General features: G+C 45.8%; 1 protein-coding gene across 8 annotated transcripts in view; it reads left to right on the top strand.

Annotated features, from left to right (window-relative positions):
- exd1 (exonuclease 3'-5' domain containing 1) overlaps positions 1-16,564 on the top strand; it is a 53,350-nt gene that overhangs the window by 13,012 nt on the left and 23,774 nt on the right. Inside the window, exon 11 of one of the 8 annotated variants that reach the window (XM_061968958.1) lies at positions 4,812-5,589. The exons of the other annotated variants lie outside the window; for them this stretch is intronic. Within the exon in view, the coding sequence (XP_061824942.1) occupies positions 4,812-5,333 (522 nt within the window). The 3' untranslated portion in view covers positions 5,334-5,589. Of the gene's footprint in view, positions 1-4,811; positions 5,590-16,564 lie in introns of those variants that run through there. 8 annotated transcript variants of the gene reach the window in all.

The raw sequence follows: 16,564 nt of genomic DNA, 5'->3' as shown, positions 1-16,564 counted from the left end.
AACCGTATAATTGTAACCAGGAATAAGTCTTCAAGTAACAATATTCAAATACTAACATTGTTGGGTAAAACAGAATTTGGTTTTATTCTGAATCCAGTGAAACAGATTGGTGGTTTTAGCTGATATGAAGACTTTCAGGTGTTTATATGTGTTTATGTTTAAGTATTTGGCAGACGCTTTTATCCAAAGCGACTTACATAAAATAATACATATAAAACAATCACTGCAAATATTATCATTTAAGGGAAGAATGTAATAGAAAATATCAATACAAAGTGTCAAGACAGAATAAACTCTCTGCTGCTGCAGCAACAGAGATACAGTCTATAGGTCCCTAAGATATATAGATATCTAATGTATTCATACATTGTTTATGTAGGATATACGCATGTATATATAACCTAATCATATTGTTTCTTCAACTTAAAAATAGTTTACCGTTTTTTCCCCTTCTCTAGGATTATAATCCCAGTTTTGATCTCGGACGTACGTCTGGTCACTTATAGCATATAAGAATATTATATTACTGTTAAGCAAACTATGAATACTAAAACACGCCAAAACATGTGTCTGTTATCATAGCTACACGTATGACAAAAAAGGGGGGTGAAAATCAGTGGTATTCAGTGAGGTAAAATGAATTAAATGCGCTGACAGTTCATTGTTCCTGCCAAATGAATTGCACTGAGTGGAGCGGATCACCACTCCAAGATGGCGGCCCCGCGCCTCGTCTGCGCCAGTAGGCAGTAGCGCTCTATGCTGCGTCTACTTATAAGATGTCTATGGTTATAACGTTAGCAGTGAGTTTGCAGCCTCACTGATTTAACTACACAGCAAATAAAAGTCACGTTACTTAGCCAATAAACGTTATCTTACATTCAAAACTTACCCTTCTTTGTGCAACTTCAAATGTTGAACGTTGTTGCGTCTCCGTCTGTAATATTCGAACTGCGTGATTTCCATACGGCAATTCGTTTTTTGTTGACCAAGTCGTAGTTTTTATACCCGAACGAAACCAACTTTGGCATAATTGTTGCGTTGTTTGACAACTTGTTCGGTGGTTGTCCTGCAATTTGATTGGATGAATGCTGCGTGATGAAAACAACGTAGATCTAATTTGATTGGCTGTTGTACTGACAACACACCAGCTGACAGGAACAACACGTTGAGAGACACAGACGAAGAAAATGAAAAATACGGAGCGCTCCCAAATAACTTTTTAAGCGTTGGATTTTGGGGAAAGTAGCAAGTCATGTCAAGTCATGTCAAGTCAAAAGGCTCAAGTCCAAGTGAAGTCACAAGTCATTGATGTTAAAGTCTAAGTCGAGTTGCAAGTCTCTTTACATTTTGTCAAGTCGAGTCTAAAGTCATCAAATTCATGACTCGAGTCTGACTCGAGTCCAAGTCATGTGACTCGAGTCCACACCTCTGCAAATAAGTACAGTTGCACTTGTTTTTTCAAATGTGTTTATTCTGTAAAGGAATTAGTTGAATGTTTAAAATGACTGGTTAATAGTGCTATTATGAAGTGCAATGTCAGCACAACTTTTTTCCTGCAATTTCAAATGCACTTGTTTTAATAAATAAATACCGCGTTTTAAAAGCATACACAATCTGTGTAAATATATTAGTCTGGGGTTAAAAGGACTTGAAAAGACTCAAAACTCAAAATGCAGGACTTGGGACTAGACCTGAGACTTTCCAGTCTTGACTTTGGACTTGACTCGGGACTTGCCTGTCTTGACTCGGGACTTGACTCGGGACTTGAGGGCAAAGACTTGAGACTTACTTATGACTTGCAAAACAATGACTTGGTCCCACCTCTGCTGCACGCCGTGGGAGGATACAATAAGCCATGCTAATTGAGAGCTCCTGAATGTAAACAAGGGTGGACTGATTGATACAAGTATCGACAGTAACAATACCAAGTATAGTATCATACCATTTTTTTGTTATTGTTTACAAACTCAGGAAATAAGTAATTGGTTACAGGAGGAACTGATTGTGTCAACGTAAATAACAAATAGCAAGTATTGCAAAATGTTTGTGTTAGTGTTTGCCATACCCCTACTCTTCCCTGTACTTTGTAAATGTCATCTGTTTGTATCGCTGTTTATTTGGTCATGGTTGGACATTGAGCTCCTCAGCTAGTCTGTTCCACAGTATCACTTCAAATATTGAAATGCAAAAAGTTTTTAAACTTGAGCGTGCATACAGATGTTTCAGATTGAGTTTCCCTCTCAGATCATATCCACCTAGTTTAGTTTCAGGGTTATTTCACATGCAACAGGTCTAAAATTCTGTTGAGTATTGGTATTGCCAATACTGCCCCTGTAACTACGTGGTATTGTATCGTTACCCACATGTGTAGTATTGTCCAAAACTAATGTAAAGTAGCCAACCAACAGAAGCATAAGAGTTTAGTGGGAGGCATGGCTCGGTTGGTAGATCGGCCGTGCCAGCAACTTGAGAGTTCCAGGTTTGATTCCTGCTTCCAACATCCTCGTCACAGCTGTTGTGTCCTTGGGCAAGACACTTTGCCCACCTGCTCCCAGTGCCACCCACACTTATTTAAATGTAACTTAAATAAGTAGATAATGGGTTTCACTATGTAAAAACACTTTTAGAGAAAAGCACTACCGTATTTTTCGGACTATAAGTCGCAGTTTTTTTTCATGCGACTTATACTCAAGAGCGACTTATGTGTGAAATTATTAACACATTACCGTAAAATATAAAATAATATTATTTAGCTCATTCACGTAAGAGACTAGACGTGTAAGATTTCATCGGATTTAGCGATTAGGAGTGACAGATTGTTTGGTAAACGTATAGTATGTTCTATATGTTATAGTTGTTTGAATGACTCTTACCATAATATGTTACGTTAACATACCAGGCACGTTCTCAGTTGGTTATTTATGCCTCATATAACATACACTTATTCAGCCTGTTGTTCACTATTCTTTATTTATTTTAAATTGCCTTTCAAATGTCTATTCTTGGTGTTGGGTTTTATCAAATAGATGTCCCCAAAAAATGCGACTTATACTCCAGTGCGACTTATACATGTTTTTGTCCTTCTTTATTATGCATTTTCGGCCGGTGCGACTTATACGCCGGAGCGACTTATAGTCCGAAAAATACGATATATAAATATAACTCCCAAGTACTTTTTTACAAAAGGGGAGATAGAACCGTGTTACAGCAGACAATAACCAGATATTAACAATAAATGATCAAGTATATTACTAATAGTTTTGAAGAAATACTACAACTGATATGTTACCGCATACGTCAGCCAGCAGCAGAAGTGGGAATCTTTGGGCACCTCACGATACTTTTTTCCCCATAAACATACGACTTAGACGTGTATCGTCTCTACTTACCGGTGGCCAAACTGTATTGTCAATATTATCTCTTTTGACCTATTATTCTACTTGCTGATTGCCTCTTCTTGGCTGGTTCCTTTCTGCTGTAACACGGTCCATATTAGCCTTCTGTTGAAGTGTACAATGCATATATTCTTTTCTTGTTTGACTACTTCACATCCAAGCTAGCTTAGCGCCGCTGCCAGCATAGCTTGTCTTCTCATCCTGCCTTCTCTGCGTGTCCATGCTAACCCAGCTTACAAATAACGTTAAAATAATGTTATTTAATAGTGCTCCAACGGTTCGTAAGAACCAAACCTAGAACTAACATTTAGAATAGAATGGCATTAATGCCACATTTTAGAAGTGTCTGTGTAACTAACATATGTAAATAATCGATGCTTGGAAATAGGGCTGGGCCGATAAAACGATATCAATATATGTCACGATAGACACATTATATCAATAAAAAGGAGCCTCCTCATTGGCTGATACGATATATTGTTTACTTGTTTTCAGTAAAGCACGGCTGCCGAACACCCACCTGGAAAGATTGCAATATTATGCGCTTGCTGTTACAGCAGATACTGCTAAAAACAAAAACAAAAGAGGAAATCAGAGGAATAAAAGAAAGACCCTGTATGTCTAAAAAAAACAAAGAAGAGCCAAAACTTAAATAAATATTGGTCTGGGGTATTCAAAATGGAGGCCATTGCGGGCCAGTCTTGGCCTAACTTTGGATGCGCAAGTGGATATTATCCTACTAGACAGATAGTGTAATGTTCCATCCGTCCATTTTGTACGGCTTGTAGTTCTCGGGGTCGCGGGGGTTTGGAGCTACCCAATGTTCCATGTTCCTATATTTTGTGTGTATCCTTTTGCGTGGCAACGTGTGTTACTGATAATCATTTATTTTCTTCAACAAAACACAAACTTGGGGATCCTTCGATGCAACTTAAGACTGTCAACAGGCTATGCGTGTGCACGTACAGCTCGTGCGCAATTTTGTGCACTTCCAGAAAGGAGGAGACAAGAAGGGACTATCGGCGAGGTGCGCAGAGTGGGCGGATAAACAGTTTGAATTCTGCCTAGTGACATAAGATTCAAGTACCCCTGCCTTAACATCACACATACAGTACCATCAGAGCAGCTGCACTAAATAACTGAACCTAAGTTTCATCTACAAATTAATATTCACATCTAGCAAGGAAGAAGACGGTTCAATACATGTTACAAATGTTTAAAATAAAAAAAATATATAGTTTTACCCTAGGCAGATTTTAGGTTTTTGGGTGATATACCTAATGTGTTGTCAAAATGGAAAAAACAATTCTCAAACATGTGAGGTTGCAAAAAATAAGATAATCTAAACCTGGAATACAAAGGGTTAATGCTACGTCTTGCATCATGCATATTTATATCAAAATGTTGCATCCACAGGAGAGTGTGTTTGAGATACCCTCTGAGCTCAGGCAATTGGAGCAGATGCGCCATGAGCGTCAAGAGTCTGCTGTCAAGCACTACCCAGTCACAGACAAGGGTCTGTTAGCTCGCTTTAGTCCTCAAGTTTGGTGCCCAACCCAGACATTACCTGTGGAAGAGGAGCACAAATGCACTGAGCAAACTGAGGAGTCACCATCACCAGAAGTGGATCAAAAAGAAGTAGATCCAAACCAGCCATCCACCAGCCCCTTGGCTCTCGCTTCTCTGAATAAAGCAGCTCAAAAGTCAGTCTCCAGCACCGTGTTTGACCACAGGAAGGAAATATATATCAGCAGTCCCCTACCTCAGGGTGTAGGTAGTGCAATCTCATCTTTACTGATGACAGTGATGGGTCGAGGAAGGCACTTTGATAAAGAACAATCACCAATCGAGCTAATACCGCCCCCACCATCAGGGCAGGCCCGCTATTTTGGTCACCAACAGCACAGATCCGTAGAGAAAGATGTGGAATTTGAATAATCTGTGGAATTGAGGCAGCAACTTCCTGCTCAGACCTCAACTAATAGTACCAATTCGTCCTGGTTTGTTGTTCCACAGTTTAACCATTAGGTGGCAGTAAATATTGGCTTTTGTTCAACATTAGCAAGGCTATTTCAAGAGTTGTTTTTATTTCCTGGCATGCATGTGTGCTCCTGTGTTTGTTCATGTTTGTTGGCCTGTTTTCAGTTGTATAATGATTAAAAGTGTAATGTTTCATATGATTATGATTAAACCATTCCCAAATGTGAGATAAGCATTATTTATTGTGAATATGTTTTTACACTTCAGTATTCCAAGTAAGTGATCACTTGAGCTTTAATATAAATATTTGCAAAGTGTGATTGATTACCAACACAGCTTGGTATCTGTCTTGTTTTTAATTAGTGTTGAAAATCAGACAGACTGATAGATCTCTATTAATTGAGCACAAACAACACAGACACCAGTTAGGTCAACTGACCTAAAAACTAAAACAACTAATCTCAATAAATCAATCTCTTTAGCTTTAATCATCATTACACACGATCACAGGTGGTCAACACCTGCTATGTTCCACACGAGCACAAACATTGAGATCTTGGCCATCTAATTTGCTACACAAGGGTTCCATGCTGCTTTTGGCAGAAGGGGTACAATGCTGAAATGTTTCCCTGATGAGGAGGGGTAGGGGTATCTGGAATGGAAACAAGGCACGGACAACAAACAGCAGGACGCGGCTGCAGTCTGCTCTGCCAATTAATAGGCTGCCATGGGCCCTGATGTGGGCCCTTTCCAGAGCTGTCTACTTGAAAGCATGAAACAGATAAAGAAGGATTTTGATTAACTGGGAGGCAGCCCACTACAAAGCCTTGCATCTCTCTTAGCAACCAGCTCCTCCTCAACGTCTGCTAACACAAACTTCCCTAATATGGCCCCTTTAACTCTTTGAAATGTCGTTACTCAGGCAGTGTAATGCTGGGGCTATTGTAGTGTAACAACATTTTTCCACTTTCATCGTTGCACACGGTCACAAATATGAGTGCCACATTCATCACTGGTGGAGGTGTCTGTGGCAGTGGTGGGGGGTCTCTGTGGAGGACAGTCTCCTGTCATTGACAACCAGATTGGGGCTCTTATTTTAGAGGACCTTGCATTTCCCCTCCGTCACAATAATGCCTGTGTGTAGCACTTCCTGTTTCCCAGGCCTGGGAGGAAGGAACAGGGCGCTTGTCACACGGTAGTCACTGCTTCCTCCCCCCCCCCCCCCCCATTCTCCCTGTTCCTAAAACTTCAGACAGTGTTGTGTCCTTCACAGGGAAAGATGACTGCAATGTTCGCATCCCAGCCGGATGCACCAATGCTATTTTTAGCCTTAAGTTGGAAAGGTAGCTAACAGACGTAAACACACAAAGTTTAAGGGTGTCCAGCTGTGTTGATGTTGCTCTCTAAAAATGGAGGATTGGTTGTGCAAGGTCAATGATCATTTTGAGCCAGGTGGAGGATTTTGTTATAAACACATCCACCATTTAAATATGTAAAACTTTCTGGTTTGCTACATTTGTTGCTAAATGTAACCCAAATTTGAATTCCGCAATTGTTGTACAAGTCAAAACTGCTCATAGTAATGGTAATATTTTGTGGCATTCTTAAAGAAGGACCACTCAACAAAAAGAACAACACTGTCGACTCGCAGTGGTTGTATGTGTTGTAGATTGCTATTAAGGTACAATATGGTGTGTTTTACATTATGTAACAATGTAAAACAGTGGTACATATGGCACTTTGGAGAGTTGTTCTTTTCACGGGTAAATCCTGGTTTTTACTGTTTTGGGCAGATGGCAGACAGCATGCATGGCATCGTGTGTGTAAGTGGTTTTCTGATGTCAACATTGTGAATCGACTAGTCCATGGTGGTGGTTATTCAATTCAGTTAATTTAGGATAGCCCTTAAGATGCAGCATCTTGTTTTCAAGTGGGTCCCTTATGGTATGGCAGGCAGATGATATGTTATTAACCTGTGTATTTTATCGATTGCATTTTAATAGCAGAAAAACAGTGGCTAAATCTTGAGGCCTCTTGTTAACCTCAAGCTGCAAAATGATACATACTGCAAGGATCTCAAAACAATTCCTGGAAACTGAACATCTCAGTTATTGCATGGCCAGCATACTCACAAGACATATCACCCATTGAGCAGGTCTGGGACGCTCTAGATCGGCGTATACATTAGTTGGTTGCAGTTCCTGCCAATATCCAGCAGCTTCACACAGTCATTGATAAAGAGTGGACTAAGAGGAAAGATGGTTGTTTTATAAATGCATCCAAAATATGTCACGATGATGGCATTTGAAGCAATGTTGATTTAGCAATTACCTGAATTGAATGGAGCATCGTGATATGCCACACCTCGGGTGAAGGGATTATTTTGACAAAGGAGAAGACTTAAAGATGTCTGTGAAGACGTCTCTGTCTCGGGTTCTTCTGGGACCACAGGAAAGGGCACAACACTTTGGGTCGGCGTTTTACAATTCTTTTAATTCAATTCTCACACAAGTCTCTGTCGGCTTTTCAGCTCTCCTCCTCCTCACAATGTCTCTCTTTTCGGCTTTTCAGCACTCTTCCGTGGCTTTTCAGCTGCTTTCCAGGTCCCCTCTGCCCTCATGGTCTCCGACGCTGCTTAATAAAGGAACAGGTGATTAGATAACTCGTTCCAGCTGAGTCATCCACTCACCTGTCTGCTGCTTCATGGCCGGCCTCTGCACACACCCCGCCCGCAGGGAACGCGCGAACCACGCCCCTCTCCACATGCCTCCACCGCCAGATTTGAGGCCGGGCAGCCGTCCGGCCGCGCTCACTCCCCCCCACCCCCTATAGCGGGCCGAGAGAGAAAATCGGCCACGGCCATCTGCGCACCCGGCCTGTGGACCACCCGAAAGTTATAGGGCTGTAATGCCAGATACCACCGGGTGATCCGTGCGTTGGCGTCCTTCATGCGATGGAGCCACTGGAGAGGTTTGTGGTCTGAGCAGAGACTGAAGGCACGCCCCAACATGTAGTAGCGGAGGGCCCCGACCGCCCACCGGATGGCAAGGCACTCCCTCTCCACCGTGCTGTACCTTGCCTCCCGGTCCGAGAGTTTCCGGCTGATATACAGCACGGGGCGGTCGACGTCCCCCACCTGCTGAGACAGCACCGCCCCCAGTCCCCGGCCCGACGCGTCCGCCTGCAGACAGAAAGGGATGTCAAAATTAGGCATGTGCAGCACCGGCTCCTCGCAGAGTGCTGTTTTTACCTTCTCAAACCCCCGCTGGCACTGCTCCGTCCACTGGACCAGTTCTGGAGCACCCTTTCAGGTGAGGTCAGTCAGTGGGCCGGTTAAGTCCGCGAACCGGGGAATGAACCGCCGGTAATAGCCCGCCAGTCCCAAAAACTGCCTCACCTCTTTTTTCGTCTTGGGGGGTGGACAGGCCGCGATTGCCGCTGTTTTGTCTGCCTGCGGCCGCACCTGTCCCCCTCCCAAGTGGTACCCCAGATACTGTACCTCCCTCCGGCCAACCGCGCACTTCGCTGGGTTGGCGGTGAGCCCTGCCCGCCTCAGGGACTCGAGCACCGCCCCCACCCGCCGCATGTGTTGTTCCCAGCTGCTACTCTGGATGATGACATCATCCAGGTAGGCAGCCGCGTATGCAGCGTGGGGGCGCAGCACTCGGTCCATGAGACGCTGGAACGTGGCGGGCGCACCAAACAAGCCAAACGGAAGTGTCACAAATTGGTACAAACCGTCCGGAGTGCAAAAGGCCGTTTTTTCTCGGGACTCTGGTGACAAGGGAATCTGCCAGTAGCCCTTGGTCAAATCCAGTGTCGTGAAAAATTGAGCAGTGCCTAGCCGATCCAGGAGCTCGTCGACCCGAGGCATTGGGTACGCGTCAAACCGTGATTGTTCATTCACCCTGCGGTAATCCACACAGAACCGCACAGTCCCATCCTTCTTCCCAACCAGAACAATGGGACTGCACCACGCGCTGTGGGATTCTTCTATCACCCCCAACTCAAGCATAGTTTTTAATTCCTCCCGAACTAATTTGCCTTTGTGTTCGGGAAGCCGATATGGCCGAGACCGCACCGTAACCCCCGGGCTGGTCTCAATATGGTGTCGGATGAGATCCGTGCGACCGGGCCGCGAGGAGAACACATCAGAGAAGCGCCGCTGTAACTCAGTCACATCCGCCCTCTGCGCTGATGTGAGCTGGTCGTCACAGGACAGCCGGGGGGCCGGGCCAGAGCGCGGGACCTCCGGCCCCAACTCCTCCTCCTCCCCCACTACTGTCACCATGGAAACAGGCTCTGCCTCTTTCCATGCCTTCAGCAGGTTCAAATGATAGATCTGAGTGTCTCCGCGTCGATCCGAGCGCCGAACCTCATAATCGACATCACCCACTTGCCGTGCGACCTCAAAGGGTCCCTGCCACTTTGCAAGTAATTTGGAGTTTGAGGTTGGAAGCAATACAAGTACTTTTTCTCCCGGTGTGAATTTGCGTAATTGGGTCCCCCTGTTATACGTGCGCCGCTGACGTTCTTGGGCACGGAGCAAATTCTCACGTGACAAGTGCCCCACCTTGTGGAGTTTTGCTCGCATGTCCATGACGTATTGAATTTCATTCTTGCTGGAGCTTGGACCCTCCTCCCAGCTTTCTTTAATGACGTCCAGCACTCCGCGAGGCCTCCGGCCGTACAACAACTCAAAAGGTGCAAAACCAACAGAGGCCTGGGGTACCTCCCGCATCGCAAACATTAGGGGGTCCAACCATTTATCCCAATTCTGTTTGTCCTCGTGCATAAACTTACGGATCATGGTTTTCAGCGTTTTATTTAATCTCTCCACCAGCCCATCCGTTTGCGGATGGTATACACTGGTGCGGATCGCTTTAATTCCCAGTAACCCGTAGAGCTCCTTTATCGTGCGTGACATAAAGGACGTGCCTTGGTCAGTCAGAATCTCTTTCGGGATTCCAACTCGGGAGATGACCTGAAACAGCGCTTGCGCAACACTCTTGGCAGAGATGGAGCGCAAAGGTACTGCTTCGGGATAACGCGTTGCATAATCCACCAGGACTAACACAAAGCGGTATCCCCGTGTGCTCGGGTGGAATGGTCCGATGAGGTCCATCCCAATTCTTTCGAACGGGACCTCCATAAGCGGTAATGGGCGCAAGGGCGCCTTTGGGGTGGCCGCTGGGTTCACCAGCTGGCAGTCCGGACAGGCAGCGCACCAACGGCGCACGTCTGCCCGGAGGCCTGGCCAATAGAATCGGACCATTACCCGATTAAGTGTTTTATCATACCCTAAGTGGCCAGACATGGGATTAAAATGCGCCGCCTGGAAAACCATTTCCCGGCGGTGTTTTGGCACCAACAACTGGGTGTGTTCCTCCCCGGTTTGAGTGTCACGGCCCACTCTGTATAATCTATCCCTAATAATTGAAAAATGGGGGAATACCCGCGCTTTCCCCGGGCGCACCAGCTGACCGTCAATATAATCCACCTGGTCCCAGGCCTCGCGCAAGGTTTCATCACGGGACTGCTCGAGGGGAAAGTCCTCAGTAGGTTGCCACCGGGGGGCCTGGGGGGCCTCCCGCGAAGCCCCCACCGGTTCCCGCTCGGCAGCCCCGGATGAAGCCGCGTCGCCGCTGAGAACCGCGCGGATACTCCCCTCGCCTACTGTCCGTGAACGCAACCCCACACATTGTGTCACCAAATGGTTAAATCCCGGCCAATTCGTCCCTAGAATAACGGGGTGCGTAAGTTGCGCGCTTACGGCAACCTTAACTTTATGCTTTTGTTCCTTATATATAATTTCCACTGGCACCATAGGGTACTCGTGCACATCCCCATGAATACACCTAATTTTCACCCGTGTCGCCTGCCTCAACGCCCCGGGCCAAACCAGGTTTTGGCTGGATCATGGACTGTTTGCAGCCCGAATCCACCATCGCCCGATATGTACCCCCTTGTACCCTTTCCGGGACACAGTACGTCTCCCCCCCAATCGGGGGCGGGTGCTGGAGGCCCGACAATCCGCAACACCTGCCCCACCTCCATTAGGGAGCACTCCCGGCGCACGTGCCCGGGCCGTCCGCACCTCCAGCACACCGGCCCTGGGGTTTGCTGTGCCATCTGCGAGGGAAGCCCTCTCCCCGCAGCGTCGGTACCCTGCAATGCACAAATCATAGACATTTTATGACCCCGTGTCCCCCCCTTTTGTTGTCTGTCTCTGGGTGTGTGTGTGTGCGTGTTCTTTTTTTATGTCCGTGTGGTGAACCTGTTCGCTGGCTCCGGGTGGCTCAGGCTGGCTTGGTTGCCACTGCGGAGACTCCCCCCCCCCCCCCCCCCCAGAGCGGGGCGAGTCGTCGGCGGGGTGCTGGGGTGGGTCCCTTGGCCGTTTTGGTTGTTGTCTCCCGCTGTACTGCCAGGTGTTCCTCCGCCAGTTTCACCGCAGCTTTGACGTCCGGGGGGCTGTGGTATCGTACCCACGCGGAGGTCCTGGCCGGGATTGCCTCCACGAATCGCTCCAGGATGATGGTCTCCAGCATTTTTGGGTCCAGTCCATTTGGCTGGAGCCAACGGGTTGCTGCGTCTCGGAGTTGGAATGCCAGTACGAAGGGCCGGTCCCCTTGCCCCAACATCATGGCCCGGAACTTCCGGCGATGGTCTTCGGGGCTGCTGCCGACCCGATCTAGTATGGCACAGCGCAAGTTTGTATACTGCATGCGGGCGGACGCCGGGAGACTCACCGCCGCCCGCTGCGCCTCCCCCACCAGGAGCGGCAGCAGCTTCGCGCCCCATTCCTCCTCTGGCCACCTGCACGATGTCGCCGTGGCCTCAAAGACATCGAGGAATGTCTGGGGGTCCTTCCCCCTCCACCATGCGTTTCATGGCGGACATTCCTCCCGCCGCCTCTGCTCTGTCCATTAATGCCTGCAGCACCTGTGTCTGCTGCCGGCTTGCCGTTGACACCTCGGCCAGCACTTGGCCCAGCACCTCCAGCGGGGATGTTGTCGACATTTTCTGTGGTCCGTCTTGTTGGGCGCCACTGTGAAGACGTCTCTGTCTCGGGTTCTTCTGGGACCACAGAAAAGGGCACGACACTTTGGGTCGGCATTTTACAATTCTTTTAATTCAATTCTCACACAAGTCTCTGTTGGCTTTTCAGCTCTCCTCCTCCTCACAATGTCTCTCTTTTCGGCTTTTCAGCACTCTTCCGTGGCTTTTCAGCTGCTTTCCAGGTCCCCTCTGCCCTCATGGTCTCCGACGCTGCTTAATAAAGGAACAGGTGATTAGATAACTCGTTCCAGCTGAGTCATCCACTCACCTGTCTGCTGCTTCATGGCCGGCCTCCGCACACACCCCGCCCGCAGGGAACGCGCGAACCACGCCCCTCTCCACAATGTCATATTATGATTTATTTTCTACATATGAAACATGTTCTACAAAACATGTAATGGTGATGCGTTGGCCTAAATTTAGCATAGATTTTGTTTTACAGACCATCTTCAAGCCACTTTCTAACTGTCTCTTCACCGTTCTCCACCCCGTCAGCCATGCTGTAGTTTTTAGCGCTCCCATATTGAGTCTGCTGACAAATATGAGTTTGAACACTATGCTACTTTTTATAAGAAATGGCAACAGCAGAGGATTTACGAGCCAGTCTGCACCACAACGAGAGGTAAGAGAAAAATAAGGAACTTGTTGACTACAACTTTGAAATATAATTGAATAAAAATGGCGAACTTGCACAAAGCTTTTCTGGTACACCTCTACCATATATGAAACTATTTGCTGATGTAACTAAGGCGAAACATGTTACTAAAGTCTCAAAAAATAGATTATAATCACATGTCTATAATCTAAAATCTACGAAAAAAAACATCATTAAAAATATGTACACCAGAATGCATCAATTTAATTTGTTTTCATCAGCCTCTTAAGCCATCCAACAGGTTTGAAATTATAAAATAATATTGCTCAATAGACAATATGTGTAATATTTTGTTATTTTTGACAGTCCATATATGTTGACAAGCATACATTACATACCGACAGAGCTACAGAGCAAAATTGCCTAATTTCTCACAGCTGTGTGTAACTGTCAGATTGCACATACTTTTCAGACGTGCTAAATAAAGACGCGGAATAGCGCTCGCAGGGGAGTTTTAGTCTTGATAGATCACACTGTGTGCTAAATAATTATATGTGCATCTTCTCCTCCCAGTATTGTGGGTGTTCTGATGATCAGCATATATTCTGCATATTCATAAAGACACACATGCTAAAGGGATTGCACTCCTTTTTCTGTTCACTTAAGAGATGCAAAAAGTACATTTTTGGTGTGCCAGTTTTTTTTCCGGTTAGTGTAATTGGATGAATATTGGAAAATCTGGCATGGAACAGTGCTTTGTTCACGAAAGTGGTGAGGGCAGAGAGGCAGTAGCCATAAGATAGTAGGGTTGTATACCGGTACTAATGAATTAAAAACGGTACTATACTGCTTCTGAAAAATACTGGTAATTTTTTTTTTACAGACATGACAGCACTCGGTCATCACGTCGTGACATTGCTAGTAAAACGAGCAGATGAGCATGTTTGGTATAGTACTTAGAAGCAACACAGGTGCAGAGAGAAGAAGGAGAATTGATGCATTTTGGCTTAAAAACCAACTACAAAGATAAAACTATAAACACTAACGCGCCGCTCTGCAAGCGGTGCTTCAAAACATAGCTAGCTACTGGATAACGTCACTGTTTTAGCTACTTCTAAATCACCAAACCTCGCTTCCATGTGAACAAATAAACTATGTTTCTTACAAGTATCATTTCTGAAAGATGAGAAATACCGAAACATGCTTCACTACACACCGTATGAGGATAGAATAGCTCATCGCTAACAGCAAGCTAGCGCTCCTGAATGTAAACAAATATCATGGGATGGTCTACACCAGGGGTCGGCAACCCGCGGCTCCGGAGCCGCATGAGGCTCTTTGATCACTCTGATGCGGCTCAGCTGCATACTTGCCGACCCTCCCGATTTTCCCGGGAGACTTCCGGATGTCAGTGCTTCTCGTAGAAAACACCCGGGATTAATTTCCTTCGAATTTCACCCTAATAATATAAATAAGGGCGTGCCATGATGGTACAGCATTTAGCGCCCTCTACAATCTGTACGAACAGTGTGCCATCCCAGCCTCTTGTTGTATGCATCTCTTGCTTGTAATGTTGTGTCGTTCGCGAACGATTCGTTCGAACGAACAAATCTTTTGAGTGAACGTACTGAACCGAATCACTTCATGAACTGATTCGTTCCTTTCTCAGTTCAGTTGAGCTCCGCCACAACCATGCCGGTATGAGTGGAACTGGCGCATTCTATGACTCACTGAACCCTCGACGTCGGCGAACGACGCAGCCAGCTACTCATCTTGGGGGAGGGGGGAGGAACTGAGCGAACGATTCGTTCACCGCGGATTAACGACATGAATCACTCAGTGAACGACAGAATCAGGACTCGCGAACCTACTGACACAGAGAACTGACTGTGTCGCGGAGGAGGACGTCACATTGAGGCTCTCGTTCAGTCACTGTGCGCGTCGTTCATTGGGTGCTGAGGGCTTGTGTCGTTCGCGAACTGACACACACCAAGATCTGCCGCTGGAGAAGCTGTTACTGACTCATGATTCGCCGACCTGCACACAGAACTGCTGCTGCAAAAGTGATTCAGGTTCACGTACTGAACTGTGCTGACTGTGGCGCTGTGTCAGTCACTCACTGCCTGGTGTACTGCATGCACAGAGCTGTGTAGGGACCCTATTTGCTGCTTCTCCCGCGAATGTCTGCACTGTACTGTACTACGCACGCCCCCCCCCCCCCCCTATTTTTTATTGGGGGGGGGGATTCGGTGAACAAATTTTTTGAATGACTCAATTTAAGGAACTGATTCTTGTGATTCAGTACAGTCAAAAGAACTCTCCCCCCCCCCCCCCCCTCCCCCCGTGCGTTGGTTGAAGTGGGCGGGGTTTGGTAGCGGGGGTGATTAATGTAGCCCGGAAGAGTCAGGGCTGCATGGGATTCTGGGTATTTGTTTTGTTGTGTTTATGTTGTGTTACGGTGCAGATGTTCTCCCGAAATGTGTTCGTCATTCTTGTTTGGTGTGGGTTCACAGTGTATTAGTAAGAGTGTTAAAGTTTTTTATACCGCCACCGTCAGTGTAACCTGTGTGGTTGTTGACCAAGTATGCGTTGCTGTCACTTAAATGAGCAATCAGAAGACCCATACAACGTGTGGCTGAGCCGGCACGCTGGTTGTAGTAGGCGTTAAATGCTGTACCATCACGGCACGCACGAGAGAATAATTGCCCTGAAATTCGTAGTCTGCAAAGTATGACGCTGTCAAGCGCCATTCATATAAAACTCGCGGGCCGCACTAACATTCACTTTTCATATTAAGGTGGGGGCCGCGTGTCTGAGACCCTTGGTTTATACATAGCACAAAACAAAATACAAACTTTGTATGCAGTGTTATTTCATTTTAAATTTCAAAAGATCTTTGTGGCTCCCATTGCTTTCTTTAATTTGTGAAACTGGTCAAAATGGCTCTTTGAGTGGTAAAGGTTGCCGACCCCTGGTCTACACAGACATCGACTGTAATGATACGAAGTATATAAGCCGTATATAGGCGATACTACAATGATTACATTATTATTATTTTTTTTTACTATAACAAAATCTTTCAATGTTTTTTGTTATTTATAAACCCAGGAAATATGTCCCTGGACACAGGAGAACTTTAATTATGGACAATGTAGGATGCTGTAACTACTTGATATTGGATTGATACCAAAATGTATAGTATCACCAAAAACGTATGTAAAGTATCCAACCAACAGAAGAATAAATGCTTAATCCATTTTAACAGAAGTGTAGATATAACATGTAAAATGACACAATATGTTACTGCATACGTCAGCAGTCAAATTAGAAGCGTTTGTTTGCTAACTTACTACTGAAGAAGAAGTTGTCGAGTATGTTCACTGTTATTTAATGCCAAAATTGTTCTTTGGTTCCATTAAAAACGTATGTTTACTGTATCATGAGATATTTTGTAAAAATTGAGCTATTAATGACATTTTCTTGTGGTACCCTTAATTTGAAAAAGTATCGAAATAGAGTGGTACCAAAATATTGG

This window comes from Nerophis lumbriciformis, linkage group LG08 (genome assembly GCF_033978685.3).
Source record: "Nerophis lumbriciformis linkage group LG08, RoL_Nlum_v2.1, whole genome shotgun sequence".
In the NCBI taxonomy this organism is placed as follows: Eukaryota; Metazoa; Chordata; class Actinopteri; order Syngnathiformes; family Syngnathidae; genus Nerophis; species Nerophis lumbriciformis.
This window is presented reverse-complemented; position numbering and strand designations above follow the sequence as displayed.